The 22,160-nt window shown below is 42.7% G+C and overlaps 1 protein-coding gene across 1 annotated transcript in view; it reads left to right on the top strand.

Annotated features, from left to right (window-relative positions):
- The window catches only part of ptch1 (patched 1), a 48,697-nt gene extending 40,889 nt beyond the window's left edge, over positions 1-7,808 (top strand). The window contains exons 21-24 of the mRNA XM_029439352.1: positions 3,788-3,887; positions 4,005-4,358; positions 4,450-4,984; positions 5,094-7,808. Of these exons, the coding sequence (XP_029295212.1) occupies positions 3,788-3,887; positions 4,005-4,358; positions 4,450-4,983 (988 nt within the window). The 3' untranslated portion in view covers position 4,984; positions 5,094-7,808. The remainder of the gene's footprint in view (positions 1-3,787; positions 3,888-4,004; positions 4,359-4,449; positions 4,985-5,093) is intronic.
- Positions 7,809-22,160: the final 14,352 nt, after the last annotated feature.

Below are 22,160 nucleotides of genomic sequence, written 5' to 3'. Positions count from 1 at the left end.
CTATGTGGCGTTAGTAGACCGTTGAGACCATGCCTCAACCTGTATGTCACACAGGAATCTACCTGAGCCACCAATCATGCATGAAGGCTCTTTGCTTTCTTCCTCCGCTCCCTCCCTCAATCTCTTTCTCGTCTTCCACCCGCATCTCCCTTTCATATTCCATTTCTGTAAACCTCATCCCTTTTCCAGCTACCAGTGACATACCTGCTTTTTTTGACGATTTCTGGGGGCTTGCTCTCCATGAAACTTCATAAACAAAGCCTTTATCTTTCTCCACCCTCCTCTCCCCTTGTGCCTTTTCTTTCATCCTCCTCCTCTCCCCCTTAGTGTCTCTCATGCCTGAGTTTTTAGGGGAAACCAGGGGATGGATGAAGAGTTGAAGGTCAGGAGAAGTAGGAGGAGGGGGGCTAGGAGAGAGCAGATGGAGATTCAGAGGCAAACAAAGTAAAAAAGAGTGAGGGGGGGAGAGAGAGAGAGAGCAGGAAAGTCCTCTGGCTTTTGTAATCTCCTTCAGCTAGTTTAACTGCCCTCACTAGACATTTATAAGCATGGGAAGGAGTTACGGGGTGGGGGGCTAAAAGGGCAGTTGTGAAAAAGACAGGAGAAGTGGAAATTAAAACCGACACACTGTGGGGGCTCTGCCTCGGTGGCTCCTTTTGTAGGTGCTCTTGTAAGCATCAGAAAATGAATGATTCTGTACATTCTGAAACCTGGAGGATTATGAGAAGTTTCCAGTGAGCTCACTGAATAATTTAAAGTAACTGAGGTAGCTGTATAATTTGGTTGACCTGCTCCTTTAAGAAAAGGGAGCACTGAAGTCCATGTGATCTGCAAGCACGCAAACTCTGTCATGTGCACAGGCCTGCGCTCATGCCTGCACACCCACACAATTGCACATAGTCCCCCTCATACATTCACACACACACCAACCTGCTCCCTGACCTTATAATCATGGGGGTCAATGATGGTGTGCCTGCCAGTGAGAGCACACACAGATACACACTCCGAGAGACACACACAGACACGCATACACACACAAACACAGGGAGGCCTATAGACCTTCTGTCCTCACTTCCAATGGTGTGCTCTGGTTTCTGGCTCAGTCCCGGGCCCCCATTTAAAGGTTCTGCTGTTGTCTGAGCAAACAAAGCAGCGCCCCCAAGACAATGCAATAACAACAGGCCAGGCTCGTATTCTTCTGCCTGTGCCGAAATAAATGTTTCCCTGGCTTTCCTCATCAGCCCTGTGAATGTTTTTACTCTAAACACTCACTCTTGTGTGTGGGCTGCACGCGTGCATGTGTAGATATGTTTGCATATACGTGTATCCAACGGTGACATGGCGTTTACCCATTCTGGTGCGTATGGATATGCTAACGGTAGTGGTGACAAAGTTATTTCAGTTCCACTTAAAAAAACAGTTCTGATAATCTAATATAGTAAAAGAAGGAACGATGGGTGGGTTGGCTTTAAATACATTATTCTGAATGTGTGTGGTTAGAGCTTTACCAAAGACCAAGTCAAAGGTCAGATCATAGGTACTTGCTTTTATGCCCATTTACTAAGAAGGATTCCAAGTTGGAAATTGATTTTGGCATGTTCTCAAATGTTGTTGAGCATGAACTTGGACGCAAGTTCCCTGCCATTGGAGGGCTTTCTGTCAATGCCAGAAGGTGGAGTTTGAATCAGATGATGCAAGAAATAACCGCCAAGGACGGTCAGATTTCACAGACCGTCCTTAACAAGTAGCCACTTTCTTAAAAAAAACATTCTTCTATATCATGTTTAAGAAGCATTTGTTTGCATTGCAAGAAAAGATCTTGATGTACTTATGCATAATTGTATATTGTATTGAGAACACTACCACTCACAGCATGCAGCTCTGTCCTCAGGGTCTGTGTACCTGGAACAACATTGAATAAAAATGACTCTAGCTGGTCTCATCATTGCAAGCTCCACATGGGAAGTGTTTCACCATGTTCAAACATCTGTCTGCAGGCTAGATCTGGCTCTGCTCTGATTTTGATTCTGTCTGTTACACCCTGACATTAAACTGAGAAAATGAGCGAGAGATTTAGATGCCAGTGCTATGAAACTGTGAGAATGCAAGGCAACATACAGTATATCAACACTCGTATAAAACACCACAGGCTAGATGTTATTCATTTCATATCATTTAGGCATACAAGATAAAAAGTGTTTTACTACGGTGGAAGTGTGTGTCCATACCATCACTGTCAAATTAATTAATTAAGGCATTTCGCATATTTAGTAAGTTTCCATCCTGTCTGGCTCAGTGTACCAGAATTGTGAAGGTGAGGCCACCCATGCAGAGTAGACAAGTATCAGCTCTCCTCATTTGTGGCTCCTCTGTACAATGCCTTCCTTCCTGCACACACACACACACACGCACACACACACACGCACACCCACACACACACACACACACACACACACACACACACACACACACACACACATTGATATGAACACACACAGTGTAGTTCTGAATGTGCGTTTAGTTTGAGTCCCAGCTGCATAGCATACCATCGCATCTACACCTCAGTTAGCCCACTTAAACCTTAACCCCCCCACCACACACACACACACACACACACACACACACACACACACACACACACACACACACACACACATACACACACATAAATGGCATAGTCAAGAGTTAGGCGAGGGGCTTCATGGTTCATCAGTGTGTCCCTTATACCTGAGAGCCTTCAGTGGAGAATCAAGTGAGGAGGAAAGCCTTCCCTAATGAAGGGAGCTGGATTGGTGAGAGAGAGAGAGAGAGAGAGAGAGAGAGAGAGAGAGAGAGAGAGAGAGAGAGAGAGGGGGATTTAGAGTGGAGATTGGGGGGTCTTACCTGATACATTGGAGATTTAATTAGACGGAGGGGATTGTGGAGTGGCCGGGAATTTCACAGGGGCTTAGCTGGAAAGAAGGGAAAGAGAAGCGAGGCAGAGAAGAGAGAGAAAGAAATAAAAGAGAGGAAGAGAGACCAGGCAGGGGTGGCACTCTAAGGGTCCCCTTCTCTTCTTCCTAGACTAAATTGTTTAAATTCTATACCCTTCACTTCATTTGTTTGCTTCTCCCTCTCTTTTTTACAGCCAAAGAGGAGAGAGAGGCCCCTGTCCTCTTGTGCCCCCCCCACCCCCCAAAGTTCCCCTCACCCCCCTCTCCTCTCCCTTCACATTCCTCACTGCTTTGTTTTCTCCATGTTTGCTTATACACCACACACCCAAGAGAGAGTACCCTCGCCCCTAATAACCCCCCCCCCCCCCCCCCCCTTTTTTTTTCTTTCCTCCCGTGCCTTTGAATTAACCAGCTCTGGCTAATTATGCTTACCCTTTCTCTTTCTCTGCGGCTTCTTTAAGACTAACCCTCTTTGGCAAGACTTAGAAACACACAAGGTACATTTCTGTTTTGCTCCTCAAAACCACAGTGCATGCCTGCCTGTCTGTGGGGGGGGTTTATATATGTGTGTGTGTTTGGGGAGTGGCCGGGTGTCTTTGTGGAAGTATTATTTCGGGCGTGTGTAATGGTTGATCTTGCACATGTCTCCCCAAGTCTAAACCTCTGTGGTTTGCACAGGTATTTTCTTTGTTTCTTCGCCTGCTTTTCTTGTCTGTCTGTGTTGGCCTAGGAATATCACACATTTTTGAAGTTGTGTTGATGTTTCATCCATACATTTTAGTTCAATTATTCTTGAGATCAAAGTGTATTTCTTATGTTCAACAAACTTTGTGTATGCCTTTTGTTTGTTGCAGGTATTTCTTTGCAGTGTTGGCCATCCTCACAGTTCTTGGAGTACTCAATGGATTGGTCCTTCTTCCAGTATTACTGTCATACTTTGGGCCCTATCCAGAGGTAAGATCCAAAATAAACACAACTCCAAAAAAGTGTAATCTAAGTTCACTAAAGAAAGTGACTTATCTTGCATTCAAAAGTAAGAATGCTCACTCTTTCTCTATTCTCACCTCTCAGGTGTCTCCAGTCGATGGTCGTAGCCAGTTACCCACCCCGCCCTCAGAGACCCCTCCTCACGTGGTCCACTTCTCAGTCCGTCCTCACAACACCACCGCGGCCACCACCTCTGGTGCAGCTTCAGACTCGTCGGACTCAGAGTACAGCTCTAACACCACAGTGTCCGGTATCAGCCAGGAGCTGCAGAACTACAACCTGCCCTCACACAGAGGACAAACTCGAGCAGAGGAGCAGCAGTACCACCTCCGGACCAGCAGGGGCAGAGCAGCCAGGACAGAGGAGGAAAGGAGAGCAGGATCAGGGCATAGGCGGTCAGCCAGACAGACAGACCCTCCGACTTATACTGTGTCTTTGGTAAGAAAATATCCCCCATTGTGTTGCATGTATGGTTCTCTAATTGTTTGTCACATCATAGAAATAAATATCTTGTTGTTTTGCTTAACAGTCCTCTCAGGGTTGTGATTCTGGGCCCCAGCTCGGGGCTACTCAGCGTCACAGCAACAGGGACCCCAAGAGCCAGCTGCACTGGCAGGCCCCGCCCCCAGCCCGCCCGCGCATGGACGCTTTTGAAACTGCTACTGAGGCTGGGGGCCATCATGGCTCACACGGCCATAGAGAACACTCAGCAGGCCACAGGGCCCGCTCTTCCCACAACCCACAGCCTAATCACCACCTCCCGCACCACCACCCCAACACCACCCCGTATTGCCAACCCATCACCACGGTAACAGCGTCAGCCTCCGTCACTGTCGCCGTCCACCCAGCTACCTTGTCCAACCAGGGCCCCGCCGCTTCCTCTTACCCAGGATACACTGCAACAGACAGTTACTGCCCATCAGGGCCGGAGCCTGCCTTCCAGGACCCACATGTGCCACTGGACACCCACACAGGGTCCAGGGGAGTCAACGTGGAGGCCATGGAGCTTCAAGATTTGGAGTTTGAGGCAGCTGAGAGCAACAGTGGCCGACGGGCAAGCTGAGGTGAAGCTTTTTACTACTTCAGTAGATCCATACGTCGTTCAACTGTCCTTTTTACAAAAGTTTGTTTCATCATAAAGTACTGACAATACAATCTCCTTTTTGTTTCCAGTTGTGGAGAATGGAAGTACAACGGCCAAAGATGGACTCCTTATTACTAAGCAGCTGACTCAGCTGGCGCAGTAAAGCCCAGCCCAGCATAGCCCAGCCCGGCTCACCCCCGGCCCTAAGCAGCGAGAAACTCGCCAGTGTTGCCGTCATGGTGCTCATTCTTACTGTAACCCAGTGGACTATTTTCTTAGATATTTCTATCTATATTTAAAAGTTGTATACATATGTAAATATGAACAAAAAGTAGCTATAATTTTAGGAGCTGTACAACTGCTCATGTTAACAGACTGGGGCTGCCGTGTGTGTGTTGTGTGTGTGTGTGTGTGTGTGTGTGTGTGTGTGTGTGTGTGTGTGTGTGTGTGCGCGTGTGTGTGTGTATGAGAGATAGAAATAGATATCGGATTACTGCTCACTCATCTGTGGATCTGTGCCATTAGGAAGCTTCATCTAGACAAAAGTACCTGTCAGCATTCACTGTTGCTGCTCAAAATATTTTTTTTAAGAATTTACATTTATAACTATGCAAATGCCTCTTTAAACAAAAGAAGTGATGTGTGTGTGTACGTGTGCATGTAGTAGTTGTGTGTAGGTCTGTATGAAGTGAAACAGCCCCATTATCTTCTGGCTTATACATCAGATACATCCTCAGAACAGACTAACATTTACACTCATTTAATACATGAGGGAAATTGTTATAATTATCAAACAGGGCTATGGTATATATGTGTGTGTGTGCGTATATGTGCGTGTGTGTGTTTATTATTGTATAAAGGTACGCATGTTAAACTATACATTTTTTATCACAAACCTGTGGTAGTTATGAAACAATTACTGTTTAACTTGACACGCTATGCGTGCTATTTAAGACGAGCAGATATGAAGAAATTTTAAAAGCTGTTTTTTTGTATTGTTTTATTCTTTTAGTTATCGCCTCTGCATTGGAACCTGTTTCTGCTCTCAGCTTTGTATCACTGTCTGTTAGGCTGCTCTCTGGTCATATTTTACTGTAATAGGTTGTGTATTGTTTAACCCTAGCAGGCTCAAAGCAGGTTCTGTCTTGTATACTGACATACAAGCAGTAAACCAACCTCAGAAACTCTCTCTGCCATTACAGGGGCATTCACATTACTGATTCTGGAACAGGGTCAACACGGGGCACTAACTCTGTGTCTAGTGGATAAGCTAAAGCTCAGACTGTATACTGTACAACCCAATTTAACATGGCACTTGACTGCATTTAAACTTCATTCACAGCAATATCTTGCCTCACGTAGCTCTTTCTCTTTTCTGTCCAACCAATAAGCTAGACCACGCAGCCTGCTAAGGGATAAGCGCTACATGGCCTGACAATGTGCTCTATGTGTGTCTCAATGTACACGTGTGTATAAACATTTATATGTGTGTGTTGGTCCATCCTATCACTCTCACTCTCATTCTGTCTCAGCTCTCCTATAGTGATAGTAAAGACAACTGGCCCGAATCTGGCCTCAGCCGTCCCTACTGACCTCAGCTAATAAAATTCCACAACATAATGCCATGACACTAATTGGACGTCCCCTCTCAACTGCCAAATGGCACAGCCCAGAGCCTCAGGGGTCAAAGTTTACAGTGCCAGCCCCTCTCTCTACCAGCAATGGCTAGTTTATATCTGCATGTGTGTCTATGTCAGCATGGATATCTGTAACTCCCCCCCCCCCCCCCCACCTCAGTTCCAGACTTGGCCCCTTTGACCCCGTTACTCACCCCCTCCACACCTCAGTTTGCCTCCAAGTTTTTACACTCTCACTTCCTGTTGAACACGTGCAGCTCTTCCCAGAAGTCTTTGCAGTTTTTCCTCCTTCTGTCCACCATGTTACGTCAGCTGCTTGCATGAAATAGGTTGTTCTGTTTGTTTTTCGTTTTGTTTTCTCCCAATGTCACATTGGCAGTAGCGGAGAGAATCATAGCTGGCAACTATTTTATTCATTTTTTGATGTTTTTTTGTTTGTTTTTGTTTTGAACGTTTAATTGCGATATTTATATTTTTGTAATATAAAATATGTTGTTTTTTTCTTTCATTATTGTCGTGATGCCAGTGGATAACAAATGCAGGGATTTTTATGTCTATTGAAAAAAAACACTATTACAGTTTAATGTTTTTACATTAATGGAGTTTGATCTGTATAAAGTGCTTACTAATGTTAAATAGGAAAAAAGAGTATATAACATTTTACACTACAGGTCTCATCATAGCTCTTAGAGGATTTTAAAAGGAAAAAAAAAATCAGTGGTTCTTCCAGACTGCCATTTTGGTCTCGGTTGGCGTGGATGTATGCTGTTTTCAGTTACAAAGATAAATGTATGCCATATAATTTATTTATATGAAAATTTATTTTTGTAGTGTACATAGTAGTTGTCAAGGTATTTGACAGAAGTATATTTTTAAAGAGTTTATATGTAATGATATACCATAACAGAAAAAAACCTTAAGGTGCACACTTTCACTGCTAACTGTCTTGTGAGACGACATCGACACCTCCCCTTCAGTATTATGTTCCGATCCTAGGAGAGAGACAGCTGTTTCTATGGGTTTGTCAAAGGCTAGCCATGAAAGTAGAAAATTGTACTAGCTCTCTAAATATTAATGTTCAAACACTGATAGAATTCTAACAAATAAAAATATTATAACTTATTTGTCTCTTTGTTCATAACTTTAATAAATGGAAACTTAAAATGATTGCTTTGGTCTGAGTTGATTGTTTCAAAAGGGTTTTGTACTTAATGGAATAGTACCACATGTTGGAAAAATACACTTTTTCACTCTCATCTCTCTGCCAGTAATGTATTCATATTTACCATACTATCTTCTCATATAAGTAAGCACAAAAGTGAATAAGCGTATTTCACAAAAATATCAAAACATTCCTTTGATTTCTGATTTAAAGAAATGGGTTTCTTGCTGCTTTTGTGAGCCAGACACTACAAACATCCACGCAAGTCAAAATATTAATTTGATTCCCTATTAAGCATAGCTACAGGTAAACATGATCCCCCCTCCCTCCCTCTCTCTGTTGTGTCCTGCAGTGTAAAACTCTGACATCTGGTCTCGAGCCTTGCAGCCCTCCCCAACAGCCCACCCAGCTCCGCCCCTGCACCCCCTACCTCCACTCCCTGTTCTGTATGATTTTGATTGACAGCTTTATAGACTGCAAGGAAATTGGTTGTAGTTACAATACAGCTGGCCTGTTCGGAGTAATGAAAAAGGGCATGTGGCCTTGAGCTTGCTGCACCGATGGTGAGAGAGGGAGAGCACCTTGTCAACTGCATGGGTGGCAGCTATTTGTTTTCATACTTGAGGGTTGTAAGAGAAAGTTTTACACTCACTACTGTGCTAACATGCAACTAAAGCACTTAGATGAACCTACAACTAAACCTTATATTGCAACATTATTTTACGATGTAGATGAACACTATTTTTTTGGAAATATTCAGCTGTGCTCTTTCTGTTGTTCCAAATTACAAATACAGGATCAGTTTTCCCAAGTCACAATCTGAACCTGAACCTAAAGGAGGCTGTCGAACTCACTGACCCTGGTTCAGCGGTTAGTGGAAGGCAGTAGGCAGTAGGCATGTCATTATCTTTTAAAGTCAATAAAGACACACTATTCTGCTGAGTGCTGTCCAACTAGTGCAAAGAAACATGCTGACATCTCACAAATGATGGGGTGTGTTTGGAAAGCTGGGTGGCAAGATGTTGTCTGTCATGCTTTTAACTTTTCTAACTGGGCTTGACATTTTCAGTCTGTTGCTTGATGAGAACGCAGAGCAAAGGCAAAGACGGATGCAGGTGTTGCCCATGTTTGCAGTGAATATTATAATGTGGCAGTCAAAAAGCAAAATCTGTTTTTATTTTATTTATAATTGTAATTTAAGTCAACGGTCTCTGGGTGCATACAGGTTCTTTAAAATGTTGTTTTCAGTGTTTCAAGCACTCATATGCTCTCAAAAATGAAAATGCAACCTCTGTGGATCATTAAGACATTCCTCCAATACATTAATGATAGCAGTATGTGAACAATTGCTGAAAGGTGAAATATCTGTGACCAATCCCAGGGTTGTTTGTAGGTGACATGGTTCATTGAGTTTTAATGTTGTTAAGGTCTCTTTCACTGCCAATCCCCTCTGTTGCTGGAGGACCCCAGGTCAACACACCAACACACCCCCCTCCTCTGGCCCTGCCTTACCCTTTAGCCCTCCTCACCTCTAGCCTTCGCAGAAACACACTCAGAGTTGCCCTCAGAGGTGGAACTGCACATTTTGTGAAGAGTGCTTTATTGAAGCTAACGAGCTCCAGGTTGTTAATGAATGAGTGTTTCCTGTACCTGTCCTTTAAGGCAACGAAAGGGAGGGAGAAAGGGAGAGTTAGATGGAAGGAGGGCAAAATAGGAAGAGAGAAGAGGCAATTAAGAAGTTCCTTCTCTCGCGGACTAATGGACTGTTCTGCCGTGGCTCTCTGCCCAGACTGGGTGACAATGGAGCGGATACATACTGTACAACAAAGCTTTTTTCATTCTTCATTCATTATTTTATTTTTTCCCCTTGCCTTCTCATCTCAAACCTGCATGTATAAAAATACATTTCAAAATGGTTTTATTGATTCCTCTGCTCCAGTCCTTCTTTTCCACCCATCTGTCCCTCCCTCTCCCTATTTTCATCCCTCACTCGTTCCCTAAAAGGCATGTCCATCATCACCTGCCGGCGGAGCTAATCCCTCTGAGTGTATACTCTCCTCTACATGAATGATTGCTCTGTTGACATAACTGCATGGGACACACGCAAACACTACCCCTTCACTCCTGCCAGATTCAGGGCCAGGTTTACACATTATTTATATAAAATGGAGTTTAAGAATAAATCAGCAGGAAGCATCACATGGTGTGTTGATACAACTCCGGAGTCAGACAAATGGGGTTCTTTTCCATCCTTACTGACCGCCAGAGGCAGTGCTTAACACTGAATATCTTCCATCTCGCGCATGTGTAGGTCGAATATTTATATCAACAAAGTCACGCGTGACCTTGGATGACCCCTATCAGCTCAGATCAGCCCTATTGCATCTTCTCGCTAGACGCAGGCTATTAGTCGCAGAGCATTAGCTTGAGCTACACAAAATATTACTAATTACTCTAAGTTCGTCGTTTGTAGCCTTGCGATCACATTGGTCGGAGTGGCGGGTTACTCGCCCTCCCGAGGCTACGACGAGGGAACTGTGTGTTCATCGTTCGGACCCAGTTTCTTAATTTTGCCTTCCAGGTGCTGCCATTTGGACTCTCTCTCTCCCCACCGGTGTCCATCAGGTACGTCTCGGCAGCCTCTTGCCCCTGCAGCCTCAGGGCATGAAGATTCTGCCGTATTTAGACTGATTTGTGCGCCTTTATTGGTGTAGCTCTGGACACAGTCAGTATGAGGGCCTGTCCGTCAGCTCAACGCATGGGCGACATCCTCCAAAATGTTCCCGTCTTTCAAGGAGGCAGGTCCTTTCCCTACATTCTGTTTCTCCGCCTCTTGGGCAAATTGACAGCTGCCTCAGCCTCGTTCCCTTGGGCCGATTGTCTCTGTGCCCCCTGCAGAGATGGCTAAACGGCCTCCATTTGGAAGTCAAGTGACACAGACACAAGAAGATCAGGGTGTAACATCAGTACCTCTTTGCTCTATCCCCAAGGAGGGAGAGTACGTATCTGTCAAGAGACGTGGCCATGGGCTCTGTTCCTTTCCGTCGAGAGACTGTTACCAAGGATGCCAGCCTCTCTGGATGGGATGCGGTGTGGCAGAACAGGACAGCTTGTGGGCAGTGGTCTGCTCAGGACCGTACGGAGCACATCAATGTGCTGGACCTACGGGGCTGTGCACCTAGCACTCCAGCACTCCAGCACTCCAGTACTTCCTGCCATACCTAAGAGGGAGGCATGCTTGTCCGGTCTGACAATACCAGTGTCCCAGGCACTTGTGACGTGGGCAGCCCCTTGCCTGACCAGCCTACGGGCAATGTATCTACCAAGTGAGCGGAACCATGCCACAGACTTCTTCTCCCATCCAACAGGTGAGTGGCCACTTCATAAAATAAACATTTTTAACATTATGGGAAAGAAATTTTCTCATTTGCTTTCTTTCCAAGAGTTAAATCGATACCACTATCATATATGTTATCTGTGTTATAAATATGAAGATAGAGCCAAGTGAGCTTAGCTTAGTTTAGCATAATAACAGGAAGCCTTCTAGCCCCTTAAAATGTTTCTTTATTTTACCTCCACATACAACTGCCTCTCAATTAACATTGTACAGAGACAGATTAGCTGTTTCCCCCTGCATGAAATCTTAATGCAAAACTAATCCAATCTGCTGCTGTTTTAAGCTTCACATTTATGAATGGCAGTTTACACTAAAGATGACAAACAGATATGAGAGTGGCTCGTGAATGATCTTATTTCCCAAATTGTCAAATTTATGTCAACCCTTATTGAAAATGTCCTTTGAAGCACATCAACAAAAACTATGATGGCATGCAGAGCGTAGTCACAGAGATTCTAACGTCAGAAAGTCTCTTCTATTCTGTCAAGAAGTCTCAAGGTGGGTGGTTTTGGGCGGGTTTTGGTGCTAGTGTTTAGTCCCACCCTGGGACCAGTTTGACTTGGCTGGCTGCTTTATCTCCCACAGAGGGAGTGCGTTCTTCCTCCATGACCGATCCAGAAGAATGTGAGGTCCTAGTCCCCAGTGACAAGATTTACATAATCTCAGCGTTGAAGCACAGTTCTGCAGGCTGCAATGGTGAATAACAAGAAAATAGCACTTATGAGAATGACATATGAGAAATATGCTCGGCATTTGATACATTGGAAAGAAGTGATGCACAGTTGTCAGGATGCAAATTCTGAGCGTCTATGTGGGCTGGGTTTTAGTGTTGCATAAGGAGCTCGAGCATCTGTCTTCTGTTTCTCCCTCTTTCTCATGGTCTCTGTTAGTTTGATTGTCTGAGCGTGATTGAAGTTGAAATTCAGCTTTCTGAAATAATGTTTCTAATGATAAGAGAAGATTACACCATTAATCATTTGGATTGTGAAATAAATTATAATTGGGAAGGAGGTGTTAATTAAAATCTCAAATGTATAACTGGAAGTTACTTTGTGTAAGTGTGCACCTGTATGTTTTTATACTTTTATATTTGAACTATTTACATGACAAAAAAACTGTCAAACTTTATCAGTTTGATGGAAACTTAGCTTGTCCGCCACTTTGATGCAGAGTGAAATATATCAGCAACTACAGATTTTCATGATCCCGAGACTATCAAAAGAGCCATTTTGCCCCCTCTTCCACCAAATAAGATGTGTCTGGAGCCGCAAAACACATTTGATAACGCAGCTTATAAGTTTGATATATAGTTATACTATATTTGTTGCATTTATGAAATTATAGAATGACAATAAAGGAAACTGTTGAGATCGTATTGCTATTTTCACCTGTTTAAACAAAGGAAAATACCAAACTCTTTAAAAGAGAAGGAATATAGCGTCACAATATCACCTCGAACTCCAAGATAAAAGGTGTTCCCTTTGAAAGATTGTCCACTGTGCAACAAAAAAATACAGATAATGTAATATTTAGTTCTATGTTTTTTTGTTGTCAAAGCTAAAGGGAGCCACTGCAGAGGGGTTAAAGAGCCGCATGTGGCTCCTGAGCCGCAGGTTGCAGACCCCTGTTCTAGTGCAACCATGATTGTGTTTTTGAATGATGTGTCTCGACAACTTTGGGTTAGATGGATTGCCTTTGAATTTGGTAGTCAAGTCTGTGGCAGAGGGGTGTGGTTACGGCGCTGGCTGCTGGTGGAGAGATGGTAGTGTCTCAGCTGGCGATCAGACAGCTGGACGGAATCAGATAATTAGTCACACAATATAAGTGTGGTGGTAACCTGGTTCTGGTGTCTTGCAGTAAGCTAGGACCCGGAGGAGGGACGTGTGAGGCAAAAAACGGTCCGAGGACTTGTGCGGAGACAGTATTGGAACGTAGTGTTTTTGTTTTGCCTGGAATAGCTAAATTGCGGCAACATTAAAAGTGTTCTTATTTATCAAACCTCCTTCTCCTTCTGTCATTTGATCTGGGTGAGAGCAGGACTGTCTCACAATGTCCCACTCAGGATGAATTGTAATGACTTCATCTCAAATTCAATTTGTCCTTATCTTTGGTTTATGACCAAATAGCCTGCAAAACTAATGACAATCCCCTTCAGCCTAAACTGTACTTCAAACTAAGATGGTGAACATGGTAAATGTTATACGCATGATAATTTTAGCATGCTGCTTTAGCATTAAGCAAATCCTCATAGAGCCGCTAGCATGGCTGTAGACTCAGACTTAGTCTTGTTTACATATTGAACACAAATGTTGTACTTAAAGGCCCTGTCACACATATCCGTATGACAGAAACTTATGCAGGCGCATACGAAATATCGGCAATAGGTTGATATAAATGAAGGGTAAGTTGTGATTGTTTGAAGGACGCAGACGTTACGCCTGACATACACAGTTCCCTATGGCAGAAACATATGCCGGCGTATATGAAAAGTAGCTCAAAATGTGTCAGAGTCCAAATACGTCTTTTCGTATGCTCCGGCATATGTTTATTTCATACGGATATGTGTGACAGGGCCTTATGGTTGCATTCCAAAATGGATAAAATTAACATTTTGGATTGGAACACATTTCTTACACAAAAGTACAGCTCTCCAGGAATCCTACGAGAGAAAGGGGAGATAAGAGTGAGGGAGACAGAGCAGTGTAAAACTCTAAGACAGCAAAAAAAACACATCCAATTCTTAGAAACAGATGACATGATTCACTCTGCATTCAGCAGTGTTCAAAGGCTTCTGCTGCTAGAGCCAAAGATTGTATCTCTCTCATAGTCTGCAGTAAAAAACTCAAGAAATTTGCCAAGATTATTATTACTGTTGGCTATTGTCGATGTATTCAGACAACATTCTAAACTAAATGCTGTCATTTGGAGCATTTTTCTCCAACTTTCACAGCCTCATATTACTTCTGTGCAGTGCAGATTTAGACCACCCTACTCAAGCTTGAGATCTAAGGCCTGAATCAAGTGGGCTAATTTGGATATAGTCTGAAAAGAGGAAATGCATTTTGCCAAGGATGGAAAGAGAGAGAAAGTGAGCATGAGAGAATAAAGTAAAAGGTGTAATCAAGTCATAGAGAAGGGGCCGAATTGTTTTTGGGAGTAAAGACAGATGGAAAATGGCAGGAGGAAGAGAGTGAAGGGGGGTTGATGGATGGTTGATGGTGTATGGGAGTAGCCGTATGAGAGTAATTATAATGACTGATGTTGTTTACTCCCATTTCCCCTCGCATCATTTATTCTGTGGAGGTGGAAAACCCACCCACTCTTTCTTTGTGTTACAGACGAGCGCTGGGGAGCTGTGCCAAGCCATGTCATAATCTCTCCTCTTCCGCTTATACTGGAAGCATTTATCCTGCACTCGGCTTTTCTCTTTCCAGCCTCCTTCACTTATATTCTGCTTCCATCGGAATTCTCTCTTTTTCTTCTTCTTTACTTTCCGTCCGCCTTTGTCCCTATCCGACTCCCTCCCAGCTCCCTCTTTCCGTTCTTTTGTTTTCATTACTGCTGTGTTGACACGGCCGTGTGTGACTGCTGTGATTAGGCCGAGCACATGTAAGATGTTAGCTTGATATACAGCCGTTTACACTGGAGATGACAAACTGAGGTTGGATGCTGTCATCCTTTTTTCCTTTTTGTTTAATGCAGTCCTGGTGGCACACACACACACACACACACACACACACACACACACACACACACACACACACACACACACACACACACACACACACACACACACATACACACACACACACCAGATGAACACACCACCCACCTCTTTGTTTAAACTATGCTGTTTGTCTTTGCCAGAAAACATGCAACAATGTATGGAAACAGATGCGTCATCTTAAGATGCAAAGGGGGGCAGAAGAGGGAAAGAGAGAGACAGAAAGAAACCCACAACTAAATATTTTCATCTGTGTCTGGGAGTGTTGAGCGAGTACACGATTATGCATAGCCAAACAAAACCAGAGCATATGATTTCATATGAATTTGTACAAAGGAGGTGGGTTTTTAACTGTTGGTCATAAAGGAAATAATAGCGGTACAAATGACTAAAAGTACAGTAAAGTGGAGTAGGGTCTTTCCTTGGTGATGACGGTAAACACTTTGGAATTCACTAATGATCTGTCCATTCACAAAGAGGAGAGAAGGGATTTTTTTTTCTTCCATCTGTGCTTATTGATTCTGGCACCATGACAGATGCCTAATGAGAAACAGGGCTGGAGAGCTCTGAGGACCCCAGAGGGAGCCTGAGTCTGAATCAACGCACAGACACATGCATAGAAAATATACATTCAGATATGAGCACACACATTCATGCCTGATGTGAATGCACATGTGATGAGCTTATGTAGTATTTGCAGACACCAAGAGAATGTTAAAATAAAATGGCAGATATTCATGAACACTGACCACTGTATGCCTGGAGCTCATTGAACTATATTTTTCAGATGTTAATGAGGATTCAAGATTCAATACCAAACTTATGCTGAGCTCAATCAGACAAAAGGACTAAACAAATAGACACCCAGAGATAAAACCATATGAATATGAGTATAATGTGAGAAAAATGTGTGAGCTTGCATGATAGCTCGCTGCAATCAGTGTGTGAGTGAAGTGCGTGAAGAAGTGAATGAATGTGGATAAAAGCGCTGGAAAAATACAGCATTAATAACACTGCAGTAGCTGTCGTGTCCATATAGTGAAGGGACTGTAACGGAGGCCTGTTGAGACAGAGAGGTAGAGAAAACAGTATTACAAGTCAGAAAAACACACACACACATAGAGAAACATCTGAAACAGTTCAAATAAGCAAGAGTGCTGGGAGTTATTTTCTTTCATATCGCAATGCGTGTCACATATATACTCAGTGTATCTGTTTCACCACTGATGAACCAATGCAGGCTTTTGGGTCTGCAAACCGACCCTCTTTCATCAACACACACACACACACACACACACACACACACACACACACACACACACACACACACACACACACACACACACACACACACACACACACACACACACACACACACTCTCTCAAACTTAAACAGAGACATGATTGGAGTGGAAGCTGTCGGAGAAGGTTTTTAGAGCAGGAAGTGTGTAATTATCGTGGACAGAGGGGCAGATAGATGGATGTGTGTGTGTTTAACACTCCCACTCAATTTCCCTGCAATCTACTGGACTAATAGAAAGCAGGTGTGTGTGTGTGTGTGTGTGTGTGTGTGTGTGTGTGTGTGTGTGTGTGTGTGTGTGTGTGTGTGTGTGTGTGATACAGCACGTCACGGTAAAAATGGGCACACGGCTCTGGTATTGGACTCTGGTTGTTGAACTTGGACGATGAACGATTGACAAAGCCGGGGGGGGGGGGGGCCGACTCACTGCCATTTTCAGGTCAAGTGGAGCCTTTGTGGGCCCTAAACAGCCAGAAGTGATTCTCGCATTTGAAACTATATTAACTGTATCACCTTTTGTAGCTCTTATGTTCATTAAACTAGCAGTCTGAGAGTAATAATTCATACAACAAATAGAAAGAGACCAAACTGTTTTTGTACAGTACCATTTTGCATATGACTTTCCCAGACCCCTGTGATGGTGTCATACTTGAGTTTGATTGATAAACAAATCACAAAGGGTTGACATTTAAAAGATGAATTTTTGTGTATAAATATTACCAAGAAGTTATTTTTTAATCTGCCAGTGAAAGGGTTCACTATAAGTTTTATTAGAAGTTAGATGTAACAGATGGCGTTTTATTGGCAATGCTTTTCTTACTGGCAAATTTGGAGTCTCAGCTGGTTCTCTTCTTACTGGTTGATTACCAGACTGTAGCAGGCAGCTGTGTTGTATGTAACCATCTATAATCAAAAGGAAAACCAGATTAACCTGTGGAACACACACATACACTTGTAGTTAAACACATATGAACGATTCCTTATTAGTATTCATAATTGTGAATCTCTCTGAAATTCACAGTAAAAACAGTGTGTGTGTGTGTGTGTGTGTGTGTGTGTTTGTGTGTTTGTGTGTTTGTGTGTGTGTGTGTGTGTGTGTGTGTGTGTGTGTGCGCGCGTGTTGGTGTGAACAGTGCTGTTTCAGATTTGTCACAGAACCTCTCTCCCTTTCTCAGCCAATCCTCAGCTTCTTCTCAAAGCAATAAAGAAGCATGCTTTAAAAATGCCTGGAATTGCCATAAAGTGTGTGTCCTTGGGATTACACGTGTTTGTGCATGAAGGAGAAAGTAGGATGCACTAAATATGTGTTTTTCATTATGTAAAGTTGTTTGGTCCCATGTATTTGACCTTTCCAGACCTGTAAGTGATTCTCTTATATGTGAAAGATGTAAAAAGGGGTTGTGTAAGGTAAGATGTTCCTCCAGGCTGGATTTTACTCACATCTTCTGTGACTGCTCACACCAAACATTTGAAGGCTGTAGAGTCTTGGTAGGTCTCTTGATTTCCTTTTATGGCCTCTCTCTGTTACATTTTTATTTTCAACATTCATATATTTTTTGAGTGTGATGACCCTGTGAAACACTGCGTAAAGGGGCTGTGACATACAAGTAAAGCAAAACAACGACAAGCAAAGTGTGTCAGAACACTTCACGAAATAAGACGATTATAGAGAGAAAAGATAATAACAATATCAAAATATATAAAATAATTTAAAAAAAAATGTGCTTATTTAAAGGAAGGTGTAAATAAGGAACAACTACTTTACTCTCTCTCTCTCTCTCTCTCTCTCTCTCTCTCTCCTCTCTCTCTCTCTCTCTCTCTCTCTCTGTGCTGACAGCCAGATATTCAGAGTTAAGCCCAAACGGATCGGAAGAATTTTAACGGCACATTCCTCCACTTTAATTTGAATGTCTCCTTCATTGCCAACCTCCATAGCTTTGACTGTCCTCAGGCTGAGGGACAGCTATTTCATCCACAAACATACCAGAACTGACACGTAGACTCAGACACACAAATGTACAAAGGTTTTAAAGGGGGATACTGGTTCTGAGAAGTAGGGAAGACATTGTAGACAGAAAGATACATTCAACTACAAAATCAGTTTTGAAAGCCATCATTTAGGGAGCCTGTGTGAGAATTCAAAACACTCATTATTTCATTTACTTTTTCAACCTGCCATTGTTGCCCACGTTCATATTATTATTTGTAGAGTAAATGGAAAAAGAGACAGAAAGCAACCACAAAGAGATGCAAAACATCTCCTAAGCAGTGGCGGGTCGTGCATTTCACACCTAGGCCTTCAGTGAAGTCCTACACAGTCCTACCTGAATTATTCCACCTCTTAATACCATCATTATGACGCCATGGCTCTAGAAACTATACATTCAGACAGAAACGCAGTATAACCGGGCGTTGCATCACCCTAACAACAGAGTTATATTAATATTTATGAAACATTTAGTTGTAAATAGCAGGTATTCCCAGCAGTACAATGTGCAGTGCCTCTTGGAGGCTGTGAGCCGGCGGTACCGCTCGTAGTTAGTGATTTGAAAGTGGCGGACAAACCCTTTTCCCGGCTGTGATAGGCTCACTAGCGTCGGGGTTGGCCGTTCTCTTCTCACGATGTCTATCTTTTCTTGAAAAGTTTGTCTTGAAAATGGCGTTGTAATTATATCTGTGACCAAATCGTTCTCTTGTCCTCCTTCAGCCATTGTGGGTTGAAAAAAAAGCAGCTTGTAGAAATCTACACAAATTAGCTTGTTCAAGGTTGCTAGCTCTGCATAGCTCTGCCTCTCAATAGTGCGTATCCAATCAAAAGACGTGGACGTGCTGACGTTATCGTACGCCTGCTAGCTGGCCCCGGTGTCCCCAACTCGAAATCTGATTGGTTAACGCCACAGTTTTGTCTCCGTTCACTTTAAGCGACAGGCGCCCGCACTGTTGATTCTGAAGGCCTCAGGGCAGATTTCGTGGACCCTGGCAACACATTATGGCTGAAATATGATTGGATGAAAGCTCTAACATAAAGGCCAGACCTCCAACTCTCCATCTGAGGCTGGAAGCAGCACAACCAAGAGGAAAGCTATGAAATGAAGAGAATAGTATAAATAATAATTTAATAAATATTTGTGTAAAAAATATATCAAAATTAATTTATATTCTGATGATGTTTATGCCAGCAGAGAAGGCCTTGCTGGCCCACCACTGCTCCTAAGAGACACAAAACAACTACCAATCTGAAACTACCAATCAGGCAGGAGGTACAATAGTATGGAATAAAAAATCTCTTTATCGAAATGCACTAATTGTTACGCCTCAGAAAACAGAGAAGGAAGACTCATACGCACGACTCCGGACACAATGGTAAAGTGTAAAAAAACAATACTTTACTTCAGTAAAACAGAATATTAAATCAAAGCGCTCACTAGGAGGATTTACAAAACTATCAGATAAGCACACTTCTTGGCTCGCTGGTACAGGTATAGACTCTTCCATGGATATGACAAGACGAACTGACACACGACAAGGGGAGACAGGACAATTTATACAAGAGGTGAGTGGGAACAGTTGAAAACAATCAGGGGCGAGGCAGACGCTGACGATGGAGGGACATCACACCAGGACAGGAAGTAAAGGGATCTGGGTTGAGAAACAAGAGGTAGGTACAAAATAAAACAGGAAGTGACAAGACAACATGAACAACTCAACAAATTTGACGAGACATGACACTAATATATAGACTGATGTCCTGTGCTGTTTTGCTTTATTTGATCTAAGATTATATCATTATGATGTTGTATGCTTGTTTTTCCTGTTTTTACCTTAGCTGCACTGGGACAAATCAACTTGATTGACATAACAACAAAGACATAACCCTTGTGTCATGTTCGAAAGCTGTTTCTGTCCCTTGTGTTCGCAGCGCAAAATTTGCCCCATGATTTAATTCAGTCCTAAACACTAGGACTATAATAATGACTATCATTAAATATTGTTTTTATTACATCATAACTAACTTATTATGCATTCATAACCACACAATCCTGTTGTAATTGTAATTGTAAATAGAGCAGCATCAGTGGGTGGTGCACTGAGTCAGGTGTCAGGTCATGTAGGGCCACAGCAGCAAAAGCCAGGATGGTAATGGCTTTGGTCTGGACCAGAACTGGTAATAGGATTGGTCTGGATCAGGACGGACAAATTTGTCAGCAGCTGTGCAGCTCCTGGTCTAAGTCAGCCCGGGATAAGCTCCAGAGACTGATACCCAAGCTCTCCACTCGTCTCTCTCTGGCCAAAACACAACGAACAAAAAATTACCTATCACACGCTATTTCCCCAAAATCTATTTATGGTTGTTTTTTTTCCATTGAGGTAAGGGTTAGATTTATAATTTTCAGATAAACTGGTAATGACTTCCAGTATCGCTGTGAGACTAAATGAGTTGGATTCCGTGAGTGAGATGAAGCACTTGCAAATTCAAGATTGAAAAAAATAAAATAACAAAAATAAAATCGTGTGGCTCACTAAGTGACATAAGAAAAAGGATGTCAAATATTAATTATCACCTGAGTTTATCTAAAATAGTTTATCTTAATACTTATAAATTCCTTACCAATATGCTCTTCCTGTTTGAATGTTTATTCAATTGTATTTTGTTGCCAATCAGGTTCATATTCCGCTTATTTTTAAATAAAAAACAATGACTGGACATTGAAATAGCAGCATGCTGGTACATTCACCCAGTTGGCTGTAATCAGGCATCCACTCCAAGCATGAAAGCACACACACACATGCAAACACGCTGACATATGGATGAATTGCTGCCCCACTGCGTGACAACTCGTCTCTTGGCTCTGTAATAATCACAGAGTAGCTGTACAATAAAAACACACGTGGTTTACACTACATTTCTCCTAGTATCCATATGTGTGCCCATACAAGCATAGACATAGCAACACAAATGCACAGCCACAAGGACAAACACACCCGCACAAAAACATCAGTGTGTGGGTTTCCACTTTGGCCATCAAACCACACTCTCTCAAGTTTTTGCCGTGGTTTTTCTTTCCTTCTCTCTCGTTTTTTGCAAGGGACCTTGTTCCAAACCCATATGCTGATGTTTTTACAAGACTTAGAAACACACACACACACACACACACACACACACACACACACACACACACACACACACACCACACACACACACACACACACACACACACACACACACACACACACACACACACACACACACACAGCACCCTGCACATGGAGAGCTGACCTACATGTTGGCCCAGGCAGGCAGCCAGGGTGGAGCTGATGGTGAGCCTGGGCCAGGGCCTTATGATTTTAACTGCTGCCTTCACTGGACATTTACTGATGGAGACATCAACATAAATATGTTACAGATTTATGGTTTTTGATCAAATATGTATGATTAAGGTGGGTTTCAGGCCAGAGATTTTCATAAAGCTATATTTTCCAGATATATTCACATCAGTTTTAGGAGCACCTGATAAAAATAATTACAAATAATCTTACATTAGAAAACACATTTACAGTGCACACATAAAAAAAAAAAAAGTTACATTGAGAATAAGAGCATTGTGAAACTTTACCTTTATTACATTGATTTTCCATAGAGCATTGAATCAAAGTAGCCTACACGTATAGATTAAAGTCTAAAGGACTGTACAAACACATCTGACAAAGGTAATAGTGACTGCTCACAGTTTCAGGCAGATGTGGTTGAATATATTTGAAAGGAAAGCTCTTTTTAAAACTTAAAAGCTGTTGAATCTCACAGACATTTGTACACACCTGTACACACGCACACACTCCCACCAACTCAAACACAGACATCCACAGGCACGGGCTTTCCTACCACATAAATTCTGATGTGTAATGTGGAGCCACTAGACCCCTTTAAACACATTCCC

Source organism: Cottoperca gobio, chromosome 9 (assembly GCF_900634415.1).
Source record: "Cottoperca gobio chromosome 9, fCotGob3.1, whole genome shotgun sequence".
Classification (NCBI taxonomy): Eukaryota; Metazoa; Chordata; class Actinopteri; order Perciformes; family Bovichtidae; genus Cottoperca; species Cottoperca gobio.
This window is presented reverse-complemented; position numbering and strand designations above follow the sequence as displayed.